Source organism: Peromyscus eremicus, chromosome 7 (assembly GCF_949786415.1).
Source record: "Peromyscus eremicus chromosome 7, PerEre_H2_v1, whole genome shotgun sequence".
NCBI lineage: Eukaryota > Metazoa > Chordata > Mammalia > Rodentia > Cricetidae > Peromyscus > Peromyscus eremicus.
The window spans coordinates 5,386,324-5,413,964 of NC_081422.1; the positions used below are offsets into that span (position 1 = coordinate 5,386,324).

The following is a 27,641-nucleotide window of genomic DNA, read 5'->3' on the forward strand; positions in this document are numbered from 1 at the left end:
CGCAGGCTGGGGGCGGGGCCCAGAGCGGGCTGGGGGCGGGGCCCTGAGCGGGCTGGGTCCGCCGAGGTCCGACCGTGGGGGCAAGCTGAGGCAAGAGGAGGTAAACTGAGGGAAGCTGAGGTATGTTGAGGTAATCTAAGGTAAACTAAGGTGAGGTGAGGTTAAATTAGGGTGAGCTGAAGCAAACTGAGGTAGAATTGCAGTGAACTGAGGCAAGTTAAGGCAAGGTTGTGTTGTGTGGTTGAGTTGTGTAGTAGTAGTTTCACCAAGACTTCTTATTAATTATGAAAGCTTGGCTTATAGCTTAGGCTTATTCCAAACTAGCTCTTATAACTTAAATTAATCCATTTATAGTAATCTACAGTCTATCATGTGGCATTACCTCTCCTCCATCTCCCCCCCCCCCCCCAGCTGAGGACCGAACCCAGGGCTTTCTGCTTCCAAGCTCTCTACCACTGTGCTAAATCCCCAAGCCCACCTCTCTTCCATCTTGCACCTCCTGTTTCTCCTCACGTCTTACGGACCTAGGTTATCTCCTCCTGCTACCTTTCTGCCTGGAAGTCCCACCTATACCTCCTGCCTAGGTACTGGCTGTTGAGCTGTTTCTTAAACCAACCACAGCAGTATCTGTTCACACAGTGTACAAATGACCCACAACAGAGTTGGGCAGATGGCAGAGCATTTATTTCTGGGAACCGCAGTTGTGAGAGAGTTCAGCTGAACTATGATTCGGATCTCCCTTTTTATAGTGTTTTCTTGAGAGTATTAACAGATTAAAGACAGGGCATGGAAAATCCCTAGATATGGACAGATATTACTTGGCAGCTTGGAAATAAGTATTTGGTTTGTAATTTGTTAGGTATGGAATCCTGTGTTGAAGTTTTAGGTCGTGAGACTTTCCTGGGTATCACTCTCTTGAAAATCACTATCTCTTTAAAGAAAAGAAAAACAGCCTTGTGAAGTGGAAAATTTCTTTCCCTACTTGCTGTCCTCCATGCCTTGATACTTCTGTACCCCCTCTCAACTGCTCTACTTATAACGACTCCACTTCAAAGAATTCTTCTGGTCCTTGCTTGGCTGCCAGATTCTGCAAATGGACCATCACGGCAAAAGTGGCCTGAAAAGAAGTCCAGATTTAGCTTATTAATCTCCTGGGAAGATATGCCAGAAGAGATCATCGTATTGAAATAGTTTCTGTATGGGAAATTAAACAGAGTTTTGAGCCACTAGGTTAATGGCTATGTAAGTGAAAATTTGGAACAAGGCTGGGCCTTTTTGTTGGAGCCCAATGTAAAAGCATGAATTTTGATTGGATTTTAGTTAGTTTTAAATTTTTACTTTATATTTTGTGTGTATAAAAACTCCCAGATTGTTTAGCAGAATGTATAGACCAAAGAAAGATCACTCCCCACTATTCAAATATCTTTGCCTTTGGGAACTTCTAACAATTCACATATCAAACCTTTTCAACTGAAACTATTTAAAACAGACTTTTCCCCCTTCCAAATGGAGATATACTGATTCAAATTGAAATGCGTTCAGGGGACTGATTTTTAACTGCAAAGTGCTTAAGTTTCCTTCAATATCATGGCAAGATGACAAAACAAAACATATAACGCTAACAAAGGAAGGAAAATATGAATGCTAGGACAGTTAGCTATGTTGGCGACTTTTTGAATGTCCTAGCCACAAGCATTGGCCCTGATTCTGTTCCCAATGCTATCATTAGCACTCTGTCTCTCCAGGACTAGTTTGAACCTTAGCAAAGTAGGGCACTGCAAAAGGCAAAGAAAAGTGAGAAATTTGTGGTTGCTATTTGCAACATTTGCATTTTAGCTTTCTGAAATGTTTTGCTTAGTCTGTATTATTTAGTATGTGGAAAACCCTAGCCACATTACTGTTGTTTTGCTGGTATATTAATTAATACTAAGAAGCATGATTTTGCATCAGCATGGTGTCATCCTGGAATCCCGGCACTTGGAAGATGGGGCCAGGAGGATTAGTAATTCAAGATCATCCTTAGCCGCACAGTTAATCTGACGCTAGCCTGGGCTACTTGAGAGCCTATCTAAAAAACCCACAAAGAAAAAAGCCATGATTTGTTTTCTCAATCCTCTGCAAGTGCTTGCTCATGTAATTATTCTTCACTTAAGTGTTGCTTTGTAAAGGCAATAAAATATAAAAGAAACATTTAACTTAAGGTTATTATCCATTTTTTAAAACTACAGGCTTGTTGATTTCTAATTCTTTTTTTCTTAAAAATATTAAGCTGGTTTTCCTACATCCTATTTAAGAGATTCAGTCCTAGCTTCTAAAAAATAAGGAGTTGAGAGGCAATAAAATGAAAGGTGAAATACTTGGATAATAGATAATTTGAAGATTTTTATAAAGTTTATCTTTTGCAAGGAAAGTGATTGTGAGGTCTCAGATAGTAAAATGCTTGTAAACACAAGGGGGCTGTGTTCAGATCCTCAGCACCCACAGACAAAGCCGGGTGTGGTGTTCTGTAGTCCTAGCACTGGGGAAGTGCTGGTGTTGGGGAAGTGGAGACAGGCAGATCCTTGCTCACCAGCTAGTCTAGCTGAAATGGCAAGCTTCAGTCTCAATTAAGGACCCTTGTCTCAAAAGCTAAGGTAGAGAGTGCTGGAAGACAGCCCATGTCAACCTCTGACTTCCACAAACATTTGTGTGTACCTGTGGGCGTGCACACAGATATACACACATAAAGAATAAAACTAAAACACCAATATTTTGTCATAAAAGACATCCTAATCAAATTTAATGCTTAATTATATTTCCTAACAATACGACTCATTTATTAAGGATGTGCATCTCTCTCTCTCTCTCCCTATCCATCTGTCGCTCACATCACATCTGCTACATGCCAACTACTTTCTAGTTGCTGGGGATTTAGTGGTGAATAAACTTGAGAACAGGCCTGGAGAAACGGCTCAGTGGTGGAGACCACATACTACTCTTGTAGGTGAGAGGGCTGGGGAGCCAGACCAGAGCCATCACAGGTTTCTACCAGCCCTGCAGGGGACCAGGCCTTGGGTTCCTTTTACTGGAACTAGCTGGAGCTGAGCAAGCAGTTCTGGGAAAGACAACTCAGGGGCAACTAATCAGCAGGCACACCACAGCCTTTTGCTAGCTAAAGATAGCTTTCCCTACCCTGTACCTGGAAGGTCCCTAACCACTAGAGCCTCCCACCAATTAGCCCCCAGACTAACCCAGATTAATTTTTCCTCCACCAATCAGCACCAGATTAATCCCTCCTTCCTGGAATTACCCTAACTCCACTGAAAGGGAGCTTGTGACCTCCCTTTGGGGGTCACTATTTGCTACCCCAACCTGTTGGAAATAAACACTCTTGCTAAATTGCACACGTGACTGTTGGTCTTTCTTGGGGGCTTCTCTTGGATCCTAACAGTAGACAACTAGAGTTTGATTCCCAGCATCCACATCTGGTGGTTTACAACTGCCTGTAAGTCCAGTTCAAGGGAGATCTGATGTGTCCGGCCTCTGCAGGCACCCACACAGACATCCACGTAAGTAAAAAAGTAAAAAAATAAAAAAAAAAAAACTTCAAAATATTGTGGTCTGAAGTTTATATTGAATTCTCTTTCCCAGTGGGATATATTAGGTACCAAAAACTACTTTAGAAAAGTGTAGTTGTGTGGAGAGAGAGAGAGAGAGAGAGAGAGAGAGAGAGAGAGAGAGAGAGAGAGAGAGAGAGAATTGTTGCAGATCTACTTAAGACAGAGTGCTCAAGAATGTCCTCTAAAGAAGGGAAACTGGATCTGAATAAAGGAAAGAGATTATGACTCAGATAGCTGAATGATGAGTGTAAAGAAATACATAACCTACATTTGGTGGGGTCTTACAAGGTCCTAATGTAAAGCCAACTTTTAGTGGAGAGAAGGGCATTTGGGAGTTAACATCACCTAACTTAGAAAGGAGCACTGTAGTTGCTATGGGGAAACTATAGTACAGAGGATAGGACTAGAAACAAAGAGGAATAGCCTGAAGGTTGTCACAGGGTGTTGAGTGGAGGTTGGCAAGAGACAGGTTTATGATTGCAGTGACAGAGATGACAAGAGCTTACAATCTGAACCTTTAGCCGGTAAGGTGTGTAGATGGATGGTTGTAGCAAGTGTGAGGAAAAAGTCATGTATGACCTTCAGGACATGAGTAATGGCTTAGCAGGTAAAGTTGTTGGCTACCATGTCTGATGACCTGAATGGAAGGCACATTGTGGCAGGTGAGAACCAGGTCCTGAAAGTTGTCTTTTGGCCTCCACAGGTTTGCAAGGGTGCTGTGGGATATCTTTTTGCATGCCGTGAATATGTGTTGCTCTGATTGGTTGATAAATAAAGCTGCATTGGCCTATGGCAAGGCAGCTTAGAGGCAGGTGGGAAATCCAAGAGAGAGAGAAGAAGGGCGAAGTGAAGAAAGGCCAGCTGCTGCCAAAGGAGCACAGGATGCCAGCGGGGTGGTCATGCCACGGCCACGTGCCAGCTTGTAGATGAATAGAGATGGGATGGTCATGTCACGGCCATGTGCCAGCTTGTAGATGAATAGAGATGGGATGGTCATGCCACGGCCACGTGCCAGCTTGTAGATGAATAGAGATGGGATGGTAACACCACAGCCACGTGCCAGCTTGTAGATGAATAGAGATGGGGTGGTAACGCCACGGCCACGTGCCAGCTTGTAGATAAGTAGAGATGGGCTAAGTTGTAAGAGCTAGCTAGCAAGAAGCTGAAGCCATAGGCCATACAATAAGTAATTAATGCTAAGCCTCTGAGTGATTATTTTATAGGCGGCTGAGGGACTGCAGGGCTGGGTGGTACTGGAGGAACAAGGGCTACACAAGGGCACGTTGCATGGGCACGTGCACACACTGAAGGTGTTGTTAGTGCTTTTTACTCTCTCGGGGGCCTGCCACCCAGCTCCTAAAGAAATCACACATGGACCTTTACCTTTTTCTATTTCTGTATACTTTTCATTATTTCTTACTTTGTGGCTGGCTGTGTGGCTGGGTAGGTGGCCCCTGATGTCCTCTTCCTTCTCTGGTAGCTTCCTCATCCCAGATTTCTCCTATCTATCGTCTCTGCCTGCCAGCCCTGACTACTTCTCTCTTCCCTGGCCATTCAACTCTTTATTAGACCATCAGGTGTTTTAGACAGGTACAGTAACACAGTGTTAAACAGAGTTAGACAAATGCAACATAAACAAAAGTAATACACCTGAAAATAATATTTACAATCCACTGATATAAAAAATTAAAATGACCTTCCAATTGGAATAATGAGCACTGTGATTTACTAAAATGAGAAAGAACGGTAGGAGTGGGGTGGGCCTTTTCAGCCCCATCCATGCTGGAATGCTGAGCAGCTCGATTCTTTGGGAGCTGCCCCAGCGGCTGCAGAGGGAAATCAGGAAGGGTTAAAGAAAGAAACAAGAGGCTTCGACTTCATTAACACTACCTCATAACTCAATAATGCTCTACTTACAAAAGAAACTAAAAGCCATTTTATTGTTATAAAATGATCTCAGTGGAATCTGTACTAATTAATAGGAAAACTTGAGACAAATTAAATTTAGTAGGGTTTATTGAACAAAGAGTAATTATTGAATCAGGCAACCCTCAGAATCAGGAACAATTCAGAGAGCTCCAGCCATGTAGCCACAGGCTTTTATATGTTCTGCACAGAAACAAAATAGAGAAATCTGACTGGGCACAACCAGGCAGTTTTAAAACAAGTTAAAAAACTAAAGATTTATTTTATGTGTAGAAGTATTTTGCTTGCACACCATGTGTGGGGTAGTAAGAGAGCATTGGATCACCTAGAATTGGAGTTATGCTTGGTCGTGAGTCCCCACATGGGTTCTGGGAACCAAAATCAGATCCTCTGTAAGAACAAGTGCTTTTAACTGCTGAGCCACATCTCCGGTCCTGGCTAGGTATTTGTTATATCGCTCATGGTTTAATCTGTTGGATATCTGCTATCGGCTGAAGCTCAGCTGTTTATGTTGAGCTGAAACATAGGCATTCATTACCACAAATATACTCTTAGGGTAGGTTATGGTATTTCTAATAGAGGAATTCTCAGAGTATGAGTCAGCCTCACCAACGACTCCTGCTTATTTAATCTAACAGCGGTTACAAACTTGCAGGTCACGTGGCAGCCTGGGATGGGCAAATCTTTGTGCTTTCACTTTGATCTTGTCTGAAAATATTTTTTTTCCTGTTTTCTGAAGAAGTACTTTCTTGTACAAATGAGTTTCCTGAGTTTATCTCTGGGAAAGCTGTGAAAGAACAAAGTATTTTAAGTTCTATCTGATTTAGAATGCTGAAGATAGTTTCTTCTTCATTCAATTTCATAATAATTTAGCTAGAAGCTTAAAATTAAAAGTACATACTCATCTATTAATGTATTATTGAGGTCACTCATATTGTCAATACTGTTGGAACTGCATATAGATGAAGTGAAAAAATAAAAAAAGTGACACTACGTTGTATTTGATTGCTTGTTGCTTCTAACATAGTGTGTTAAGTGTGGGTATATTTTACCTAATTTAATCCACTCAATGATTCAAGTTCTATACAAGAGGTAACTGAGCTATGGCAATATTGGAGAAATTTCTCCAAGGTTCACGAGTAAGGGAATGGTGAAATCAAGATACAAACCAGGCGGTCCACACTTGCAACCTCTTCTATTGCTTTGCTGGTGAACCCCTGAGAAAGTAGTTTCGGTAAATAATATATAAAAGTGTTTGGGTTTCCAGTTGGCAGCGAGGAAGTAAAGGCAAAAAAGAGGTGATAAGTTTAAGATATTTCTTTATTAAGTAAATATTTGTGCGCCAATTGTGGACAATGGCTCTGCTTTGACTTGGAAAGGAGGTGGAGAAGATCATATTTTGAATGAGAAGCCAGGCCCAAGGGCACTTTACTTCATTTCTTTATTTTTGAAATTAGTGAAGTCTTAAGCATGTTTCTAGAATGAAAAGAAGCCATTGTAAAGAAAAAATTTAAGACTCAAATTAGATATGGATCTTTCAGAAAATGATCTTTTTTAATTTAAAAATATTTTCAATTCATTCTTGGACACAATTTCACATATGTATACAATATATCTTGATCAGATTAACTCCCAGTTTACCAATCCCATTCCTTCTGTGTTCTCTCAACATGTGGGAACCTTCACATCCTTGAAAAAAATAACCCCAAGCTCAATTATTGCTGTCTCCATGAACATGGATAACTTCCCTGCAGCAATATATCTGAAGAAAAATGACTCCCCTTCCTCAGAAATCATAATTGCCCGTATGCCACCTTAGCTATAGGTGGAGTCTGATGGGCCCCTCCCTTGTACATGCTGATGTTTTTGACTGTCTGAATTCACCGGTGCAGCGACCATGTTCTTCTGTTCATAGGACAGCAGTCCACAACATCCTTCCCCATCCTCTGGCTCTTACCACACGTTCTGCTCCCTGTGCTGTGCTGTTCTCTGAGCCTTGGGAGTGTTGATATAGATGTCCCATTTAAAGCTGAGCACATAACAGTCACTTAGTCTCAGCACTTTGGACAGGTATGAGTCTCTCCATTGACTACTGCTCACTGCAAGAAGCTTCTCTGACCAAAGTTGAGAACAGCACTAATCTTTGGCTATATGCATCAATATTTTGAAGGCAGTTTGACAGGTCCACTTAGCAAAACAAAGGTAGGAGCCCCCCTGCCCCAGATACGGGCTTTTCGACCAGGTTTACAGCACTGAGTGTGGATGCTCTGTGGAGCAGGCCTGCAATCGGACTCCTTACCAGTCAAGTCACGGTTGTACCTGTGGACACATCTTGCCTGGAAGGTCAGTGTTGTAGCATGCAGGGTGACCACTGGGTAAGTGAAGACTTTTCTGCCCCAGTGGAGTGCAGAGCACCTTTCAGTACTAAGAAGTCTAGTCAGTAGGGGAGACATTTCCAGGTCAATTCCAACTTGAGTTTTCTGTGCCTTATAGCCAAGTGTGTTTACCAATAGGATTTTATCATCTAGTTTTGATAAGAAACAAAGAGCAACAGCACTAACCTACATTGTTTTGGTGGCTTCTGGGGCTACCATGACTAGCATTGAGATTTTCATTTAGTAACCTATGTCTTCTGGGTGAAACATTTATCCACCTGTTGAAGGTAGCTTTGTTCAAACTCCCCTTTTTTAAAAATGTTTTTCTTTTTAATTGGCTTACAAATTAGTGGGTTTCCAAAACTTTTTTCATATATCCTTCATTTTGGTTAGCTCACTACTACCTCCCGAGCCACTCCTGCCACTCCCACCCCAACTTCAGCCTTTAACCCCACGATTCCCCTTCTCTGCTTTGACATCACACGTGGTCTCTGTTTCCTTCTTGTGTTTTCTTTCCCTCTTCCGGATTATGGGTCCTTTGTAGCTTCCTGACCTCTACAGATACACAAATTAAACACACAATTCTAACAGTTGGACCCACACATGAGAGAGAATGTGCAGCTTTTGTCTTTCAGGGCTCGGGTTGCCTGATTAGTATAATGTATTCTAGTTCCATCTATCTTTCTGTAAATTTTATTCTTTTAAAATGATATAAAATTTCACTGTATATCTGTACCACATTTTCATTATCTGTTTATCAGGTGATGGGCATCTCAGCCAATTCCATTTCCTAGCTATTATGAATATAGCAATAGTGATCATAGATGTGCATACATCTCTGTAGTAGGATGTGGAGTCTTTTGAATATATTCCCAGAGGGTCACATGGCAGTTTCCAGAAAATGACCATTTTCAGTAAATAACAGTTCAGGATTTTTGAAATTTTACTAATGTAGTTGTAAAATACACCAATCAATTGGCACCAGAAATGTGGTACTTACCTGGTTAATATGACCTTTGATGATTAAATCTGGCTAAAACACTTTTTTAAAAGTTTAATTATCAACTTTGGATGTCCATGTTGAATGAATCTCAATACTCAAAGATCACGTCAACATACTGGTGTTCCTGCCCTGCCAGCTGTCTCTACTTCATATTTTTATGAAAGCCATTTTATAGTTAAAATTTTTAATTTTATGTGTATGGGTGTTTTGCCTGCATGTATGAATGTATGTCTGTGTGCCATATGTTTACTTTCTGCCCAAGGAGGCCAGAAGAGGGTATTAGATTCCCTGGAACATCATGTGAGTGATGAGATCAAACCCGGTCCTGTAGAGGACCAGCCAGTGCTCTTAACCACTGAGCAACTTCTCTAGTCCATTTTACAATTTTCTGAGCTAAAAAATCCGGTTCATAAGAATTAGATGTCTTTATAAAACACATGGGTTTGTGCTGTAGGTAGAAGCAATGGGAAAGATGTGTGTCAGTTGAGGTGTGAGTGTTGCCAGGTCTGCCTTGTTTTTCACTGAAGGGTGTTGTTTCAGATGAGGGCACGGAGCTGGTAAGTACTGGCGTGTATTTGTGCTGTACACTTTCCAGAAAGGGCATGGAAGCTAGTAAGTAACACGTGTGTTTGTGCTGAACAACTTCCAGAAATTTTTAACGGATGACTCTATGCACCATTCTTTCCACAGAGAGCTGATATTTGAAGAAGTATTTTCATTAGTTCAAGAAAAATACGATGTATCTATCCCAAGCCTCACTCTTGTTCTTAAATGTATGTATTTTCATTTGTGGAGAAGCTATACAAGGTGGCTGTGTTCATCATTCTACGGTAAGAATTTTAGCAATATTATTTTAGCTAAGAAAGCCATTTTAGCTTTCATGACGTATTAGAAGCTTGAAAATATAAATTATACAACAAATATAATTTATGTAACAATTAAAATATTTGTTTCAAGAAGTTGAGACTTCTTAAATGTTACATCTTAAGATAAAAACTATAAATTTAAGATCAACTTTTAAAGAAAGTTCTCAATTGTTTAAAGATATTTTAATTCTCAGCTTTCCTATTACATTTGATAATGAAACATCTGATGGGTAACAAAAGTTACTTTTTAAAATGAAAGTTAGTCTTTAAACCATGACATTCCAATAAAGGCCTGTAGGTGGTTAATTAGGATGCAAGAATATCTTATCTAAAACAATATCAGAGCAACAGCTAGCATGGAGTATGCAATGTTATGAATAGCTGAGGATTTGAATGCCCATATATTTAAGTGTTGGTTTAAATTTTTAAATGTTAAAAATGTACCACTATATCAAAACCAAATGCCAAGATTCTGTGGTTCAAACAAGAAAAAAATTCCAAGACAGCTGCACAGATCCTAATGATTTAATTCTTTAGCACCGCTTACTGAAGTTTAAGAGCCTTACTGAAAAAAGGATATCTGTAACACTTTTACTCTTTTTTTTTTTTTTTTTTTTTTTTCGGGACAGGGTTTCTCTGTGTAGCTTTGTGCCTTTTCCTGGAACTCACTTGGTAGCCCAGGCTGGCCTCGAACTCACAGAGATCCGCCTGGCTCTGCCTCCCGAGTGCTGGGATTAAAGGCATGCGCCACCACAGCCTGGCCTGTAACACTTTTAAACAACATCAAGTATGTCAGTTGTTACAGAGGTGTAGAGAAAAAGCAAGAAATTTAAAATAGTCTGAGTACAAAGTACAAGGTCTTTCAAGGGCAAATATCTTTGTAATATAGTTAGTTTTATACCAGTCTTTCAGAGTCTAGAAAATGGGACAAACTTGTCTTAGCTTTCAGGAGGACTGTGAAATAGACAACTTTAGTCCAAGACTGTTTTGATAGTGAAGAGACTAATCACATGCAAACCAATGGAGATACTTTTTTTCTTTTTCTTTTTGGAGACAGGGTTTCTCTGTGTAACTTTGGAGCCTGTCCTGGAACTTGTTCTGTAGACCAGGATGGCCTGGAATTCCCAGAGATACACCTACCTCTGCTTCCCAAGTACTGGAATCAAAGGCGTGTGCCGCCGCCGCCGCCGCCGCCGCCGCCGCCATCACTACCACCACCACCACCGGGCTAATAGAGATACTTTTTAATGTCAGGTGTTATCATCCTTTTAATGATATCTGTTACTGATTTTTGCAAATCAAAATCCCATAATTCAAAATTTTATCAATGATAACTTTAAAATCTATGAGCAGTTATCTTTTCAATTCTTTAATTATTTTATATAAAAGCAAATCTTCCTACACATTTTTTTCCCTATAATTTTAAAGAGTTGGTGGCAGAAAGTTCATTTGGCTAGAGGTATTGGGGATATGTCTGAGGAATTTCCTCAGTTCTTTTCACGGTATCGTTATGTCCTGTTACGTGAGAGTTTGCAGAGAGGAAAGATGAAGTCCATGGGATCACAGGAGGGGAAGCAGATCCCAAGCAACTTTGTTTGGAGTCTGAGAAGAAAGGAGACGATGCAAGTACTGAATTGTCATGTACTACTGACCAAAAGGAAACTGTACCCTAAGCTTTGTCTGTGGGAATGTAAACTAACTAGTTCAGCACATATTTTAAGTGATCATCTTCAAGTTCCAGTCCATTTTCTGTAGTCTTCTTACTGTGTATAAAGTCTGACAGCATATTTTCATGCATTTTTCTCATTTCTGTTTTACAACTTGAAGGATTCTCTAGTAGGTAACAGTGTGGCAGATAAAGCTAATCTCAAAGATGAAAATCAAAGTAACCCTGCTGTGTACAAGGAAGACTGCAAAGAGTCACATGATGCTAAGACCAAAGTAACTCGAGAAGAAAAACATTTTATATGCAGTAAGTATTAAAAATTACCACAATGATAATGAAATCAAACTTTGACACAGAAAAATATCCTTCATTTTATATGAATTATTTTATATATACCTTATCACCCAAGGCCGGATGCTATCTGTGTTTGACACTTAATAAGTATGTGCTTAATAGATATTTCTTAAGTCAACGCAATCTTTCTTCTAGGGAGTCCAGTGGTATCTATAGACCATAGAAAGAAGGGCAAGCCAGAGGGCGCTGATAATACAAACGCATTAATTTATGAGGGGCTGTTTTATTTCCTGGTACAGTGCCCTGGAAATTTCACCTTAGTCCCTCTCCCAGGGTATTTCTAAAATCAAACACATTGTTACTGAAAACTACAATAACAAATGCAATAAATACAATACAAATCTAGTCATTTAATGTAGGAAATGATCACAATTAGAGTTTTAGTCTCAGTGTAAGAGTGATTTAGTCACAGACAGTAATTCCTGTCAGTTATTATAGACATGGGGTGCAGTGAAGAACGAGAGTCTGGGGTGGGTGGAGCTGATGACTTGACCCAGGTCCTCTGGGCTAGTCATTTACAGGTTAGAGTGCAAAAAGCTGACTTAAATCTCCTTAATTTCTGTGTAACATTGCTGTGGATATCGCTCTGTATAAATAAAATGCTGATTGGCCAGTAGCCAGGCAGGAAGTATAGGCAGGACAAGCAGAGAAGAGAATTGTGGGAACAGGAAGGCTGAGGAGGAGACACCAGCCTGCCGTTCAGGAAACAGCATGTAAAGGCAACAGGAAAAGCCACGGAACACATGGAGACATATAGATTAACAGAAATGGGCTGAGTTTAAATGTAAGAGCTAGTCAGTGGTAGGCCTGAGCTAATGGCTCAGCAGTTTAATTAATATAAGCTTCTGAATGATTATTTTATAAGCAGTTGCGGGGTCCGTGGGGCTGGGCAGGACCGGAGAAAACTTCAACTACATAACATAAGTGTCCCAAGCTCCAATCTATGGATTCACTTTGGTCCCATTAAGACAGATGTATAAATTCAGAGAAAAAACTAAGAAAAAGTGAGAGACTGAAAATAAAAATGAGAGATGAAGATGGGTGAAATAGACTCAAAACTGTTAGAAATTATTAATGTCATTTTACTGCTAGGGTGAAATAAACTTAGAGATAAATACCATTTTAAAAGGTATTCATGAAATAACATGTGGATCTTTTTTGCTGAAGAGGATGAATGTCATTGTTGTAGGTAAAACTTTCTCAATCTGAGAAGCAGAGGTAGTTGATACTATTTTGAAATATTTTATTTTAATTTTATGTGTGTGAATGTTTTGTCTGCATGCATGTATGTATGTACACCACATGTATGCAGTGCCTGAGGAGGCCAGCAGCTGTTGGATCTCTCAGAACTGGAATTACAGCTGGCTATGAACCACTGTGTCAGAATCAGAGCTGAGTTCTCTGCAATAGAAGCCAGTGCCTTTAATTATTGAGTCATTTCTCCAGCCCTGAGGATTTTTTTTTTTTTTTTTTTGGTGTTAAAAATATTAGAGATCAGGCTGGAGAATTGGCTCAGCGGTTAAGAACACTGACTGCTCTTCCAGAGGTCCTGAGCTCAATTCCCAGCAACCACATGGTGGCTCACAACCATCTGTAATGAGATCTGGTGCCCTCTTCTGGCCTGCAGGGACACATACAGGCAGAACACTATACATAATAAATAAATAAAAATTTAAAAAAAATTAGAGATGATGAGACATGATGGCAATATGATCTCAAATGCCTTAAGGGAAAGTATGTTTAGTGTTTGGGCAGCCTTTTTAAAAATAAGGAATATCGAATATTTTCTATGAAGTCAAATGAAAATGTATTGTATAAGTTCAGCCAGAAACTAACAAACTGGACTTGTAATGTTTTTACATTTGTTTATTTATTTATTTGTGTGTGTGTGTGTGTGTGTGTGTGTGTGTGTGTGTGTGTGTGTGTGGTGTGTTCCCACATAGGGTACATGTATGGAGGTTAGAGGACACTTTCCAGGGGGCAGTTCTTTCCTTCCACCATGTGGGTCTCAGGAATTGAACTCAGGTTTTCAAGCTTGGTGGCAGATGCCTTACCCACTGAGCTATTTTGGTGACCTCCAAAGCTTTGGTTAAGATTTATTATGTGTATGCATGCTAGTGACTTGGTTTTAAATTATATAGTATTAGAAAAAATAAAACAAAGATGTATTTTTTAAAATAACTGGCCTGGTATGCAAGTAAATTACAATTGCATTTTACTTTATCATGTAATAGTAATTAATGGCTAAGAAGGCTGACACAGGCCACATGTATGTAATCCTAGCATTTGAGAATTTGAGAGATGGAGGCAGGAGGATCAGGAAGGGGTTAAAAGCCAGCCTGGGCTACATGAGACCCTGCCCCCCACTTCCTATACTTCTTGCCTCTAAACTTCTTATCTCATAAAGTGAGAGTAGGCATTAAGATGTTGTTTCTTAATTAAATAAATCATTCGAGGGAATCTATATTATCAGGGATCATAATTTCATTAAGAATGTTGAAACAATTGCTTTTTTGGCCAATCCCATTTTAAATAAATATATAGTAACTAAAACATATAGTTATGAGCTCAGATAAATTGAGATACTTTTCTTTATTCCAAATCATGTGAAATTCATTCTTTTCATTGTAATTGTTTTATAAAAGAATGTCATTTTCTTTCTGATTAAGGAAACCTTCAAAATTCTATTGTTTCTTATACAAGAAGTACCAAAAAACTACTGAGAAATTTAATGGATGAGCAGCAAGCGTCTCTGGATTATTTATCTAGCCAGGTATAGAATTCTTTTGGCATTTCATTGCATTGCATGTGCACATTGGCACAGCTGGCTGGAAGCACAGTCATTTGATTGTATGTATTGATGTTTAATACTTACGAGGTGAGAAGCATTGTAACACAGAGCAATCAAGCAGGCCTTTGTTCAAGGGGGATGCAGCCTGGTGACAAGAGAACAAACATGGAAAAATAGAAATAATCTGAATACTGTCAGAATGACATGGGAAGTCTCTCAGGAGAGAGAGCCTGTGAGCTGAGCAGTGAGAGATGAGTGAATGCTTTAAATGTCACAAGGCTGGTAAAGAAGGGACAGCATTCCCTTTGGGGAGTTCTTAGGAGTTGGTACAGGGTGGGAGGGCTGGTGAGGTTGGGAATGAGTAAGGAAACCTGACTAAAGGAATCAGAAACTAAAGCTCGCTACACTACCGGCCACTGAAGTATGTGAGCAAGGAACTGTCTTCACCCTTAACAGCTGGCATGGAGGATGAAGAGGGCAGAGCAAAGGGAGGCGGCGAGGAAGGCAGCAGCGGTGCTGTGGGACAGTGAGAGCAGAGCGCAGGCGCAGACGGCACAGGGCGATGGCAGACAGGACTAGCTCTTAGGAGGTGCTGCTGGGTGGCACAATCACTACTTAGGCCTTTGTTGTGTTAGAACAGAAAGAATCCAGCCTAGAAGAGAAGGCATGCTTTTGGTTCAGAGAGGCTTAGAGATAGCGTTTATATAATTTAGCTAAGTATAACCTTGCCTCGTTAGTCTGTGTTTAGGTTAATGAGCTCATGAATCGAATTCTCCTTTTGACTACTGAGGTTTTCAGAAAACAGCTGGATCCCTTTCCTGCCAGGCCCGTTCAGTCACATGGTGAGAGTACTGGTATTTCAGCCTCTTCACAGTTCTGCTTTATTACTCAAAGTTTCTGGACAGCCCGGTGCACTGAAGTTTTAGAACGCACTGTTCACTGTTTCCTAACAGTGTGGAGGACTAGTACCTGCTATTAGGCCAGTTACACAATGTGCCCTTTCTAAGCTGAAGGACTTTTCCACTGTTTAAAAGCCATAGCTGTAAAATAATATTAGGGATCTGTTGAACATTGAGTAACCTTAGGTGCCGTATTCTAAGCACCCCGCCCTGGCATTTTATTAATAATTACTTTTCACACAGAAGAGAAGCTCCAGAGTCCCTCCCACCTGTGAAAAGTGTTTTTTTTTTTTTTTAAGATGTTTCAAAGTGGGATATAACATTTTAAAGGAAAAAGAAATTTAATACAGAAAAAAAATACAAAGTTGACTTTTTTGCACTAAAATGTAACATTTATTTCTACATGTTTGTGCTTCTAAGAAAGTGCTGTGTAAATCTTACAAATATGAATTCATATAAAAATTCTAAGCAAATAAATATCACTGAGGCTCAAGTATGTGATCCTAAGTGTTTCTTAGAAGGGGGAGGGAACAGACAGGAACCGAGCATCTCCTTGTTCCTTTATGAGGACAGGCTCTGTCCTGTGTTACTTTAAAGGACTTATTCCGTCACTACCTCAGTGGCAGTGCAAACTGTAACAGAGCATGAAATCCAGTGTCAGGCTGGTCCTAACCTCCAAGCTGCTCGTTCCTTGGTATTAGTTTCCTCATCAGTAAGTTGAAATCCTTATCTGCCTTTCCTCACTGTGGTCTCCAATACCAGTCAAAAAGCGACTCACAGAAGGCAAGGTTCATTTGGCTCACAGTTTGAACATCTGCTCCATCACTGCGGGGAGGCATGGCAGCAGGAATGTGAGGTAGCTGGCCACTCTGTCTGCAGTCAGAAAGCAGAGAGGGAGGGAGGGAGGGAGAGAGAGAGAGAGAGAGAGAGAGAGAGAGAGAGAGAGAGAGAGAGAGAGAGAGAGAGAAAGTGAGCGAGCTGGGGCTCAGCTCGCTTTCTCCCTTTTATTCATTCTGGCACCCCAGTCCTTGAACATGGTGCCACCCACATTCAAGTCACATCTTCCCTTCTCAGTCCAACCTTTCTGGAGACCTTCTCATGTGCGCCACCACAGGTGTTTGTCTGAGGTGATTCTAAAGCCAGACAAGTTGGCCGGGAATCATCAAAAGTTCTGAAACCCCCTGTGATGCACAGTAAGATCAGCACAGACTTGCTCTTAATACCCTCAGATCAGGGGATGCACACGCAACCCAAGAGACCAACAAGTCCGCTGACATCTATGGAAAGAGCACATGCTCTGCTGTAGGTCAGGCCTCCCCGTGGCTTCCCCACACCTCTGAGCATAGCTCCATTATAGGAATGCCTCCTCACACCTCACCGGGCAAACCAGAAGCAAAGGGAAGGTGACAACTTTTTATACCTAGTTTTTTTGTTGCTTTGTTTTCTACAGATTAACGTGTGGTAAGCTGTGTGCTAAACGCTTGCCTTTTAAACCTCCAGTAAAACACTATGACACAGTAGTGTCATCATTCCGATGTTAGGTAAACATTCTAAGGCTTCCAGTGGTTAATCAATGGTTCCTGGCTAAGAAGTAATAGTAGTCACCTCAGGAAGTGATGCTCTGAAACTTGTTTTCGGACGTGGTGTTTGTGACTGAACCCAGAGCTGCATGCATGGTGGTCAAGTGATCTATCAGAAAGTTACTCCACCACACCCAATAAGGATCTTATTAAGTTGCTCAGGCTGCTTTGAACTATGTAGTCAGGACAAGCTTTCCTGCCTCAGTTTCCCGAGTCATTGGGATCACAGGGGTGGAGTTATTTAATCACACTTACAACATATACACTAGAATACTTTCAAATAGAATGTAATACTCCTTGGCATATTGGTATTACATACATATATTTACAATCCTCTGTGGAACTGAATGCTTTGGAGGTGGAGGCGGGGCGGGGGGACTACAGCTTTAACATTTGTAGATAGAGCACACACTGGCCTCGCTTAGTTTCTTGTTAGTGAAGAAAGTGATTTCTTCTTCCCTCCTGGTTATTGGTATTGGTAACGTCAACACACTAGAGTCTGAAATTTGGAATAAAGTAGTCAAGGATGTGCTAATCACAGTTAACCTACTTATTCCTTAAGTTTTCTCCTTGCTAACCATCCTTTATATATTAAAGATAAACTTGGGTTGACTTAGATTCCTTGGAAAAGAGAATGCATAATTATACAATAAGTCTCCCAAGTGAGATTTTAAAGATTTATTTTATTTTTATTTATGTGTATGTGTGTGAGCCTGTGTGAGTTTATGTGCACCATATGCATGCAGGGGACTAGAGAGTGTTGGATCCCCTGGAATTGAAGTTACAGACTGTTGTGAGCCCCTATCTGGGTGCTAGGAACATAACCCGAGTCCTCTGCAAGAGCAGTTGGGCTCTTAATTGTTAATCCATCACTCCAGCCCCACAATATGAGAACTTTAAACAATAACCAGTCACTAAAAGGGTATTATTTGTGAGGGGTTTCTGCAGCCCAAATTCTCTAATTCCTGTTCTTTCATATGTTTTCTCCTGAATTCTAAAATTGTGGTAATTTTTCATTTGTAAGAAGTTAAAGGCATGGTATCACTAATAGAAGCTGTAGCAACAATTTCAGACAGCATTGTCAATTCTCTGCTATTAACTGACTGTCTTAGGTACAATTGAACATTCACTAAATGACTCATTTTATTTTCCTAGGCTTGGATTGCACTCATATTAAAGATTCAATTGGCTCTGCCACCAAAACCCCTAGTGGTTTATATATAATCTTTCCAGAGGGATCTAGCTACCCATTTGAGGTAAGGTTTTCCCTTATTATACAGAATAAAGTAAACATCAAGCTAACTTTGTTAATATTTAAATTATAATTATTTTAATATTTACTTTTAAAATATTTTTTGTCTTGAAAATTTTAAATAGATTAGCAAAATTTGCAGTTTGAAAAGTTTGGTTTCCTTGACATCTTATGATGCTCAGACCATGAATTTCAGTGTCCTAGTGTCCATAGTTACTCCTTTTTAAGGAAATCCAGTTGTTGCAAGGCTTTATGTTACCGTTGTGGGGGCAGAACTGTACAATATAAATCCTTGCTTCAATTAGTCAATGGAGACTTGATAACAATGATGTGCTGTGACGCGGGGCTTACAAAAGAACTTTTACTGTGCTTCCGTCTTATAACTGCATTTTCTTCTGATGATACATTATTTTACAGTGTGAGAATTTGTTTCAAAAATTAAAAAAGAAATAGAAAAGGCCTTTTACTTAGGCATAAGGAAGATTGATAAACTGATCCATGCTTAATGTGAATAATAAGAATTATGCTTTGTCTATCCTTAGTACTTGTCTGCTTGTATTTCTAGTAGGTACCTACTGCACACAATGCTTATGGACAGAAAAGACATGTGTATATATACATATTTTTTCCTGGGTACTTTCTCAGTGTCTAAAAAATTTGTGATCTTTAGAGTTTATCAATAGTCTATATTGCACAATAACAACCTTTCTTTGTAAGTAGATACAGAGTTTCTGTTCTTAGAATTTTTACCATAATTTCTCTTGAAATTTATTGACAAGATGTCAAAAAATTAGGACTTAGGTGGGAAATAATTTAGAAAGTACCTGAGTCTCTTTGCCTACACATTCAGAACTGGATCTGAACAGCGGTGGAAGGGGAGGCTTCTAACTTTTCCAGGAGTGGGTTGCATAATTACCTCTTCTGTGGAAAGTGCTGGTGCCTGAGCTTCCTCCACATCGCCTTTTTTCCTCATCTGTGTGGGAAGTCTGGGAGAGTGGATTACTTTAATTTCTTCCCTGTTGTTTCTGTGGGCCCCAGGCAGGTGCATATCACGCTTTCAGCAGAGGCCCCTGTGAGCACTTGCTGGGTGGGCACAGTTCATGCTTTTGGTCTTGAAATGTCAGTCTGAACACCAATTTGTGAGAGGAAGAGAAACCAGAGGCAGGCAGACAACATATTTAACACTAAAAAAACCCCAAAAAACCCAGCATTATAATTCAGAGAACAAAGTCATTTGTAAAGCAATCCATCTCTGCCATAGCACGTCAGCACTGTTATTCCTGAACTGGAAAAAAAATGTTTAGAGTTGAGGAATTATATGATAACCTAAAATAATACAAACAGTTATGTCTTTTTAAAAAGTCACTCACACAAGGCTGCAGTTAGGTTAATTATGAGTTTGCCTAAGCAGCAGTATTTCCAGAGAGTTAAAATATGAATGCATTCATGGGAATAAAAACTTCCTTGTGTTTATTTTTCTATAGGATGAGTTCTATAATGTCAAACAATGAAAACAATGTTGTATTATTTTGGCATTTTCTGGGTCCATTTTAGGTAATTTGTGACATGGATTTCAGAGGAGGAGGATGGACAGTGATTCAGAAGAGGATGGATGGGACAGTTGACTTCCGGAGGCCGTGGTGTGATTACCTGGATGGATTTGGAAACCTTTTAGGTCAAACATTGTGTTGATGCTTTGTATTGGTGAAATTATTAAGGCCACTCCACGTAGTTAAAAGGGAGGTTTATTACATAACTTAAGTTATGTAATAATTTTATAAAACTATGATGTACATTACTATTTTCTAAATAAGTTAAGGCATAACTTACAAATGAAGGGATAGGTAGGTTGTAGGGTCTGGGGAAGATGTAGCGCAGTCCGGTGGTGTTCTCTGGAGAACTCTGCTCGGTCTACCTCTAGCATCCAGGGTCAAGGAACCAAGAGAGGGCAGGGCATTTGGATCTCGGGTCTTCAGGGCCCTCTCTTGGCCCCGCCTAAGGCGTGACAGTTACTGAAGCCTCAATGGGGGTTGGAACTTGCAGATCAAAGCTGAAATGGCTACCCACTACAGCTTTGCCTTTTCTCCTTCTTTCTGATGTGTTATTTCTCAACTGTACCAGCATTAGTCAAATCTTCAGTAAGAGTGGTAAATCTACATGAATATAAAAATATGATTTAAATTCTATTTTTTATATGCCAAATTATTTTTAAAAATGTTTTCAGTTAAGTCCTAGAAATCTGGGCTGGAGACATGTTTTAGCAAATAAGAGTCCTGGCTCCTCAAGAGGACCTGGGTTCAATTCCCAGCTCCCACATGGCAGGTCACACTGTCTGTAACTCCTGTTACATGGGATCCAGAATCTTCTTCTGGCTTCATGAGCCCAAGTACACACAAGGTGCAGAGACACACATGTGTGCAAAACACCCATAAACACATATTTTAAAAAAAGATCTACAACTTTTTAGAGATGAATTGAAATGTGATTTGAGTGAAAATTCTCAGTTGGATATTTGTTATCTGTACCCAGTAGCTTTGATAAGTGCTTCCCAATTGTTTGTGGAACGAGGAAAAAAAAAAGGAGGCAGGATTGTCATAGACTTAAAATACAGTGAAATATAGATAGAACCAAGGCATATGACCATTAAAGTCAAACCATTTAAATTGAATGCAATTTTATAAAACTATGATGTACATTACTATTTTTTAAATTTCAAGAGTGTTTTAACTAAGAAGATCTAGAGGCAGACACTGTTTTTTCAAACTAAGACTGTTTTATATTTAGTACAATTAAAATACATTGGGGATTTAATAAAATTTGCTGTTAGCTCTTAAATATGAGGTTGGAGTAAAACTGAAAGAAACTGAAGACAAGTAGAGACCATGTTACTAACAGCTCCATAGGAGCCCATCCTACAAGGTGTCCATGTTTTCTTGTACTTAATCTTTTCAGTTCTAACAGGGTGGTAGCTAAAATATCCATGGAAAAGAAATTAATATCTTAGTCATAGCTTTCTGAGTTTTGATAGTCTGTCTCATTATCTTCTAACTCTCTGAAATTTTATACCCTGTAATTTCATAATTTAAGTAGGCTTTATTTCAGGAATATCCACATTTACTATAATCCATTATGGATATGGGGCAGTAGAAAGCCAGTGACTAAAATGTGCATGCAAGAACACTGTCTGAATAAGGGAGTTCTGTTAATATAATCCACAGTTGTCTTAGAAATATTGACTCTAAATCTGGGGAAGCTTCAGTGTGGCCACGTTTTGTTTCCACTTAGGTAAATGGCAAGCTGCTTTTAAACAAAGAAATATTTATTTATAAGGACTTTCCAAGGTAGAAAAAGCAGTTTTAACCGAGTGCTTTCAGAAAGTGTTTCTTAAGGAGCAGCTGATTTGAGATTAAAACTCCTACATTGCCGGGCGGTGGTGGCGCACGCCTTTAATCCCAGCACTCGGGAGGCAGAGCCAGGCGGATCTCTGTGAGTTCGAGGCCAGCCTGGGCTACCAAGTGAGTCCCAGGAAAGGCGCAAAGCTACCCAGAGAAACCCTGTCCCGAAAAACCAAAAAAAAAACAAAAAAACAAAAAACAAAAACAAAAAACAAAACAAAACAAAAAAACAAAAACAAAACTCTCACATTTACTGGGTCACTTCATTTGTTAGTTGCTGTGAGATTTGAACATGTTTTCTGTTGACATGCCATAAAGGTAAAACTTGACTTTTTATTTAGTCTTTAAATTCACTTTTAAGTTGAATCTGGGGAGATAAAAATGAGACAGTTTGATTCTGTTCAGTCTAGTGAATTAACAACATAAGTAAGTTAGATAACAGCCGACAGCTGAGTTGAGCCAGGCCATCTAGTGTCCTGGTTGTTGATGAGTCCTCTCAGGCATGGAAGAGCTGAATAGCATCAACCTTCACTAATAAAAGCTTGTTCTCATTTGAACTAAACGTATTAAAACAAAGCACTTCTTTTACAGGAGAATTCTGGCTAGGACTGAAAAAGATTTTTTACATAATAAACCAAAAAGATTCTAGTTTTATGCTTCATGTGGCCTTGGAATCTGAAGATGACACCTTGGCTTATGCTTCATATGAGAATATTTGGCTAGAGGATGAAACACGATTTTTTAAAATACACTTAGGACGATATTCAGGAAGTGCTGGTAAGTTTTTAATTACTAAAATGACACAAAAATTGAGGTATCACTTGCCTAGTATTACATAGAAATAAGGCAGGACATACGATGATGGCATATAGCTGATGACGGTAGATTAGAGAACAATATGCAAGTCTGAAAGTCTGTGGTGCCCACCTTGCTTAATGACTTTGGAGTGTTTGTGTCCTTTAAAGCAGTTTTCTGAAACCCTGGTGGTCTTGTGGGCAGAGACCCCGAGGCAGGCTGGGTAAGCAGCATTCCTATTTTCATGCTCAGGGAGTAAGAGCTTTCCAACTTTGTCAGTGAAGAAACCTGAAAGAGAAAGTGTCTGGTCCAAGACCTGTGGATCACACCTCTTCCATTCAATCCTAATCCACAAAGACACCCAAACAAGTTCTTTTTACTCTCCCTTGATGCAGTCCCCAAAATTTAACTCGTCAGAACTTCAGAATACTTGATGATGACTTTGTATTTTGGAGCTGAATTTTTAAAGACATTTGAGTGAAGAAATACTAAATCCTGTCCCCCTGTTTTTTTTTCTGATGGTGTACTTGTTGGTTATATATATTAGTGTTAGAAGTTAACAATGAATGCTCTATATCCCTTGGCTGTCAACTAATGTTGGCTCAGAGGGAAACATAAACAACACTGAAAACAGAAGACTGATAGAACTTTAGCTTTAAAGAGAACGTGAGAATGATTGCAACCAGGAGCTTTTTGTGGGAGGATGGATAGGTTTCAAAATGAGGTGAATGTTAAAGCTTCTCGGAAATACATATTTCTGCAGAATCTAGTTCAATCACTTCAGGCCAGGAGGATATGCCGGCATTCTGAGAACTGCAGACTCAGACTTGGAAGAAAGGACGGGTTTTTGGCAAGTGACTGTTGGCAAATGGGGCAGCTTGTATCACAGCATAGACAAGGAGATAGATGGCCGGCAGAGGGGCTGCTTGGTGTGGCTGGATTCATGGCATATTAGTGAGGTTGGTCTTGAGACATTAGGCGAAAGTTGAAAATCAAGTACAGTTAGCTATGGGAAAGCTTAAAGGGTTTTATATAAAGTTTTCAGTGTTTACTTCCAAAGTGCAAAGAATTGCTCGACATGGAGCATGCCATGTCAGGAAGCTTATGTGGAGATCTCTAAAAGATGATTATGCTTTTGTTAGAGGATGTTTTATCTTCATTATAGAGCTCTTAAAGTTCCCATGGCCATTAAGTAGCTTTTAACTGTTGATCAAATTATATAGTTAAATTAAGAAAAGGAAAAGGTATAGTGTAGATAGATATGCCGATAAAATATGATCAGATACAAATTTGACATTGAGCTTGATTCAGAAATATAAATATGAACTTGAACATTTGAGCAGGACCATTGTTTCATAAGAAGTAGAAAAGGGCTAGGGAGATGCTCAGTCAGTGAAGTGTCCACTTCACAGGCACAAGGGCCTGAGTTCAGATTCCCAGAACCCACAGAAAAACTGTGTATTACAGTGCAAGCCTTGGAGCATTAGGGACACGCAGATCCTTGAAGCCCATTGGTTAGCTGGCCTAGCCTAACAAATGAGCCAGAAAATAAAGATGGACAATGATCAAGGAAAGAGACATTGGGCCTACACACACACACACACACACACACACACACACACACACACACACACACACACTACAGATATTTCTGATAGTAAAACTTGAGAGAAACTTCTGTGGTTTCTCAGAGAAAGCAGCATTGTAGCTTTGTCTTTCAGGTGACTAAAATACAGAGACAACTTAAGGGAAGAGGGCTTATTGTGGCTGACAGTCCTGGAGCTATTTCAGGGAGGTTGTGGTGGAGAGCAGTTCACATCTGATGGCTCAGTAGAGAACGGTAGAGACAAGACGTAGCACTAAGGTTGTTGCCAGTGACCCACTTCTACCCGTGCCTCCCTGTTGTCATTTCACTATCGCTCATAATGCCTCTGTGTGATGGTCCATCAAGGAAGCCACCCACTCACTCATGACGTCAGAGTCCTTTTGATGTGACTCTCCAGAAATGCATCTTAGGCCCATCCAGAGGTGTGCTTTGTCAATCTTCTATCTAAAGATGATGAAGGTTAGTGGTCAATCAGTTAAGTTCTGAGAGCCATGCTTATAGCAAATGTGGTGGGTATATTCTAATGAAATTTACACAGGAATCATTTGTGTGTGTGTGTGTGTGTGTGTGTGTGTGTGTGTGTGTGTGTGCATTTAAAAAGAGTGATTCAGTGTAATCCATTGAGAAGTCATCTGGTGTAGATTTTTCTGATGTTGAACTTTGTCAGTGGAGACTGTTCATGTCATGGTCATGGAATTTAGGCACTGCTCCCTAGATGAATTGCAAATTTAAAAAAATTGCATTTTATTTATTTATTTTGCATATGTGTGTGGGTACATGCATGCCACAGTACGTGTGTTTAGGTCAGAGAACAACTTAGGGAGTCAGTTCTCTCCTTCCATTACGTTAGTTCTGGAAATTGAATCCAGGCCATCAGGCTTGGTAGCAAGTGTTTTTACCCTTTGAGCCATTTTTTCTGACCACACTGGGTGAACTTTGAATGTACCGCAGAGCACGGATGATAAAAATTATGTTGCATTTGCAGATACACACTTCAGTCTGTGTGTGTCTTTGTGTGTCACTATGCAGAGTCAGGGACTTCACTAGCCAGTGGAGCTGGGCTTATGGTAGATCACACTAATGAAGTTCTTAAGGCTACCCAAAATATTTACCTCAAGAGATCCCAAATGTTCAGAAGCATAATGAACAAATGCTGGTTTGGGCTTCCTAGATACTTCACATAGCTTCTCTTTTAGCTGAACATATTAGTCAAAAATTCATGTAGGTATGAATCCACTAAGAATCTTTTAACTTCATGGAACTGTATAAAACAAAATGTAGTTCCTGAGCCTGCAGTTTAAGTTTTGGCTAGATTATTTTGGCCAAGAGAGTTAGTCCTTGAAGGACCTGGTGAAAATCAGGCATGCTAGTCATACAGTGTTCAGTATAAGCTCTTTAAAAACGATCAGTCTACACAGAATGTCAAGAACCGTGAAAGCACAACTCCACAGTACATCAGAAATTGTCATGAGCACATCAGGCATGTTACAGGACACTACATCCGTGTTTGACAATGGTGCGATTGCGAATCTAATATTCTTGAGGGCAAATGTTTCACCTGCATCCATAATTGTCTTCCTAAAGTAAAAACCTACCATGGCGGTGGTGCTGAAGAGTTGGCTCACTGGTTAAGAGTATTTGCCATTCTTTCAGTAGACCAGCTTCAAAGCCCAGCACTCACATGGGGCTCACAACTGTCTGGTATTCCAGTTCCAGGGGATCCAACACTCTGGCCTCTGTGAGCACTCCATGCATGTGGTTCACAGACATATATGCAGGCCAACCAATTATATACATAAAATAAAAAAATAAAAAGAATGTTAAAAACTCATTATGTAACAAAAAGAAAACACACAGTGTGTAAGTTATTTTCTTTTAAAAAAAATATCAGTCACTATGCAGATCATCTTCAAGTATGACAGACACATGCACCATAATCTGATTTTGTTTGTATAGCCAAGTTTCCATGCTGGTTGGTCTGTCCATTTAAACACATATGCCAATTCTTCACAAGGTTTTGGCACATTGTGTGAGAGAGATTTTAACAGGACAAATAGTAGAAAAATTGTTGATATCTGTTTCTAGATGCAGCATTTCTGTATAACTGGATGGTAATAGTTGAGTGGAATAATAAAAATTCTCTGAATTAGCTTTTTGAAAATAATCCATTTTATGCAGGTGATGCATTCCAGGGCTTCAGAAAAGACGATAACCAGAATGCAATGCCTTTCAGCACCTCAGATGTTGATAATGATGGGTGCCACCCTGCTTGCCTGGTCAATAATCAGTCAGTGAAGAGCTGCAGTCACCTCCATAACAACACAGGCTGGTGGTTCAACCAGTGTGGCCTCACGAACTTGAATGGTGTCCATCATGTTCCTGGAAAATTGCATGCAACTGGCATTCAGTGGGGTACATGGACCAAAAACAACTCAGTTGTCAGGATTAAATCTGTTTCAATGAAGATTAGAAGAATTTACAACCCATATTTTAAGTAATCTTATTTTAAATTGTAGCACAATTTCCATAGTTACTTTTGAAAACATACTAAATTTTTTTTACATAGTTTCTTATTTAGAGTTTAGTATTAGCTAATTGAATATAGATGGCATGTTAGTGTTATGGGTTTAATTAGTAAACCCATTTTGTAGCACTTATAAAAGCAATCATGGAGTATCATGGTATGTTTTCTACTGACTATATTAACATTATGTGATTGCTTGCAAGATGCATAGTGTTTTTAAAGGAACTTGCCTTCTGTTTGAGCATGTAAACCATAGTAAGTTGTTAGAAAAACTGAGGAGAGAATCTTAATTACTTCTATATCTGTATGCTTACTTACATAATTTACAAATAATTTCTTCTGAAGACAGTTACAAGAAGCAACATATGTGGGTTGATACATTAACATCACAGGGTTAAAAAATTTTACCGAGTGATACTACAATATTTTAAAACTGGTAAGAAGTTGCTGCTAAAATAAAATCTTGCATGTTTTATTATGAATAATAATTTTGTTTTTATTTGTAGTATATTTACTATACAAATGCCCTGATCAGTTGCATTCTAGAATACTTGTATTTTAAATATTTTTAATTATAATTTTTAATGTTTGTTTTTTTAAAGTTTTACTTGGTTACTCAGCCATGCCTAGAACTCACTATATGGCCCATACTATCTTGGAAGTCACCATGTAGTTTAGGCTGACCTGGGACTTGTCGGCAATCCTGCTTCAACCTCTTGAGTGCTAGGATTATAGGTATGAGTCACCACACCTAGATCTTGGCTCCTTTTAAACCAAGTGGTGTGAACTCTAAGTGAAGTACATGGTGAGCATGAGTCAGTGGTCTAGATGTGCTTGGGGGAAATCCTGTTTTCTCCATGTTTTCTCAGTTGGAAGGAGATGAATGGTAAAGATACCGTGAAGAAGATGGCAGGGAACATTCTGGGCCAGGTATCAATCAGTCATTGATGAATGAGGTGTGGGGAAAGTAGAAAAGACATCTTAACAAAGGGCAAACTATTCTTTCCATA

General features: G+C 39.6%; 1 protein-coding gene across 1 annotated transcript; it reads left to right on the top strand.

The window, feature by feature from the left end:
• Positions 1-50: 50 nt before the first annotated feature.
• On the top strand, positions 51-27,075 carry Angptl5 (angiopoietin like 5). Its single transcript, XM_059267300.1, has 9 exons — positions 51-120; positions 9,594-9,733; positions 11,597-11,741; positions 14,459-14,562; positions 15,329-15,422; positions 18,215-18,315; positions 19,866-19,986; positions 22,298-22,483; positions 26,286-27,075. Exons 2-9 carry the CDS (start codon positions 9,641-9,643, stop codon positions 26,603-26,605), a joined length of 1,164 nt encoding a protein of 387 aa, XP_059123283.1. The 5' UTR covers positions 51-120; positions 9,594-9,640; the 3' UTR covers positions 26,606-27,075.
• Positions 27,076-27,641: the final 566 nt, after the last annotated feature.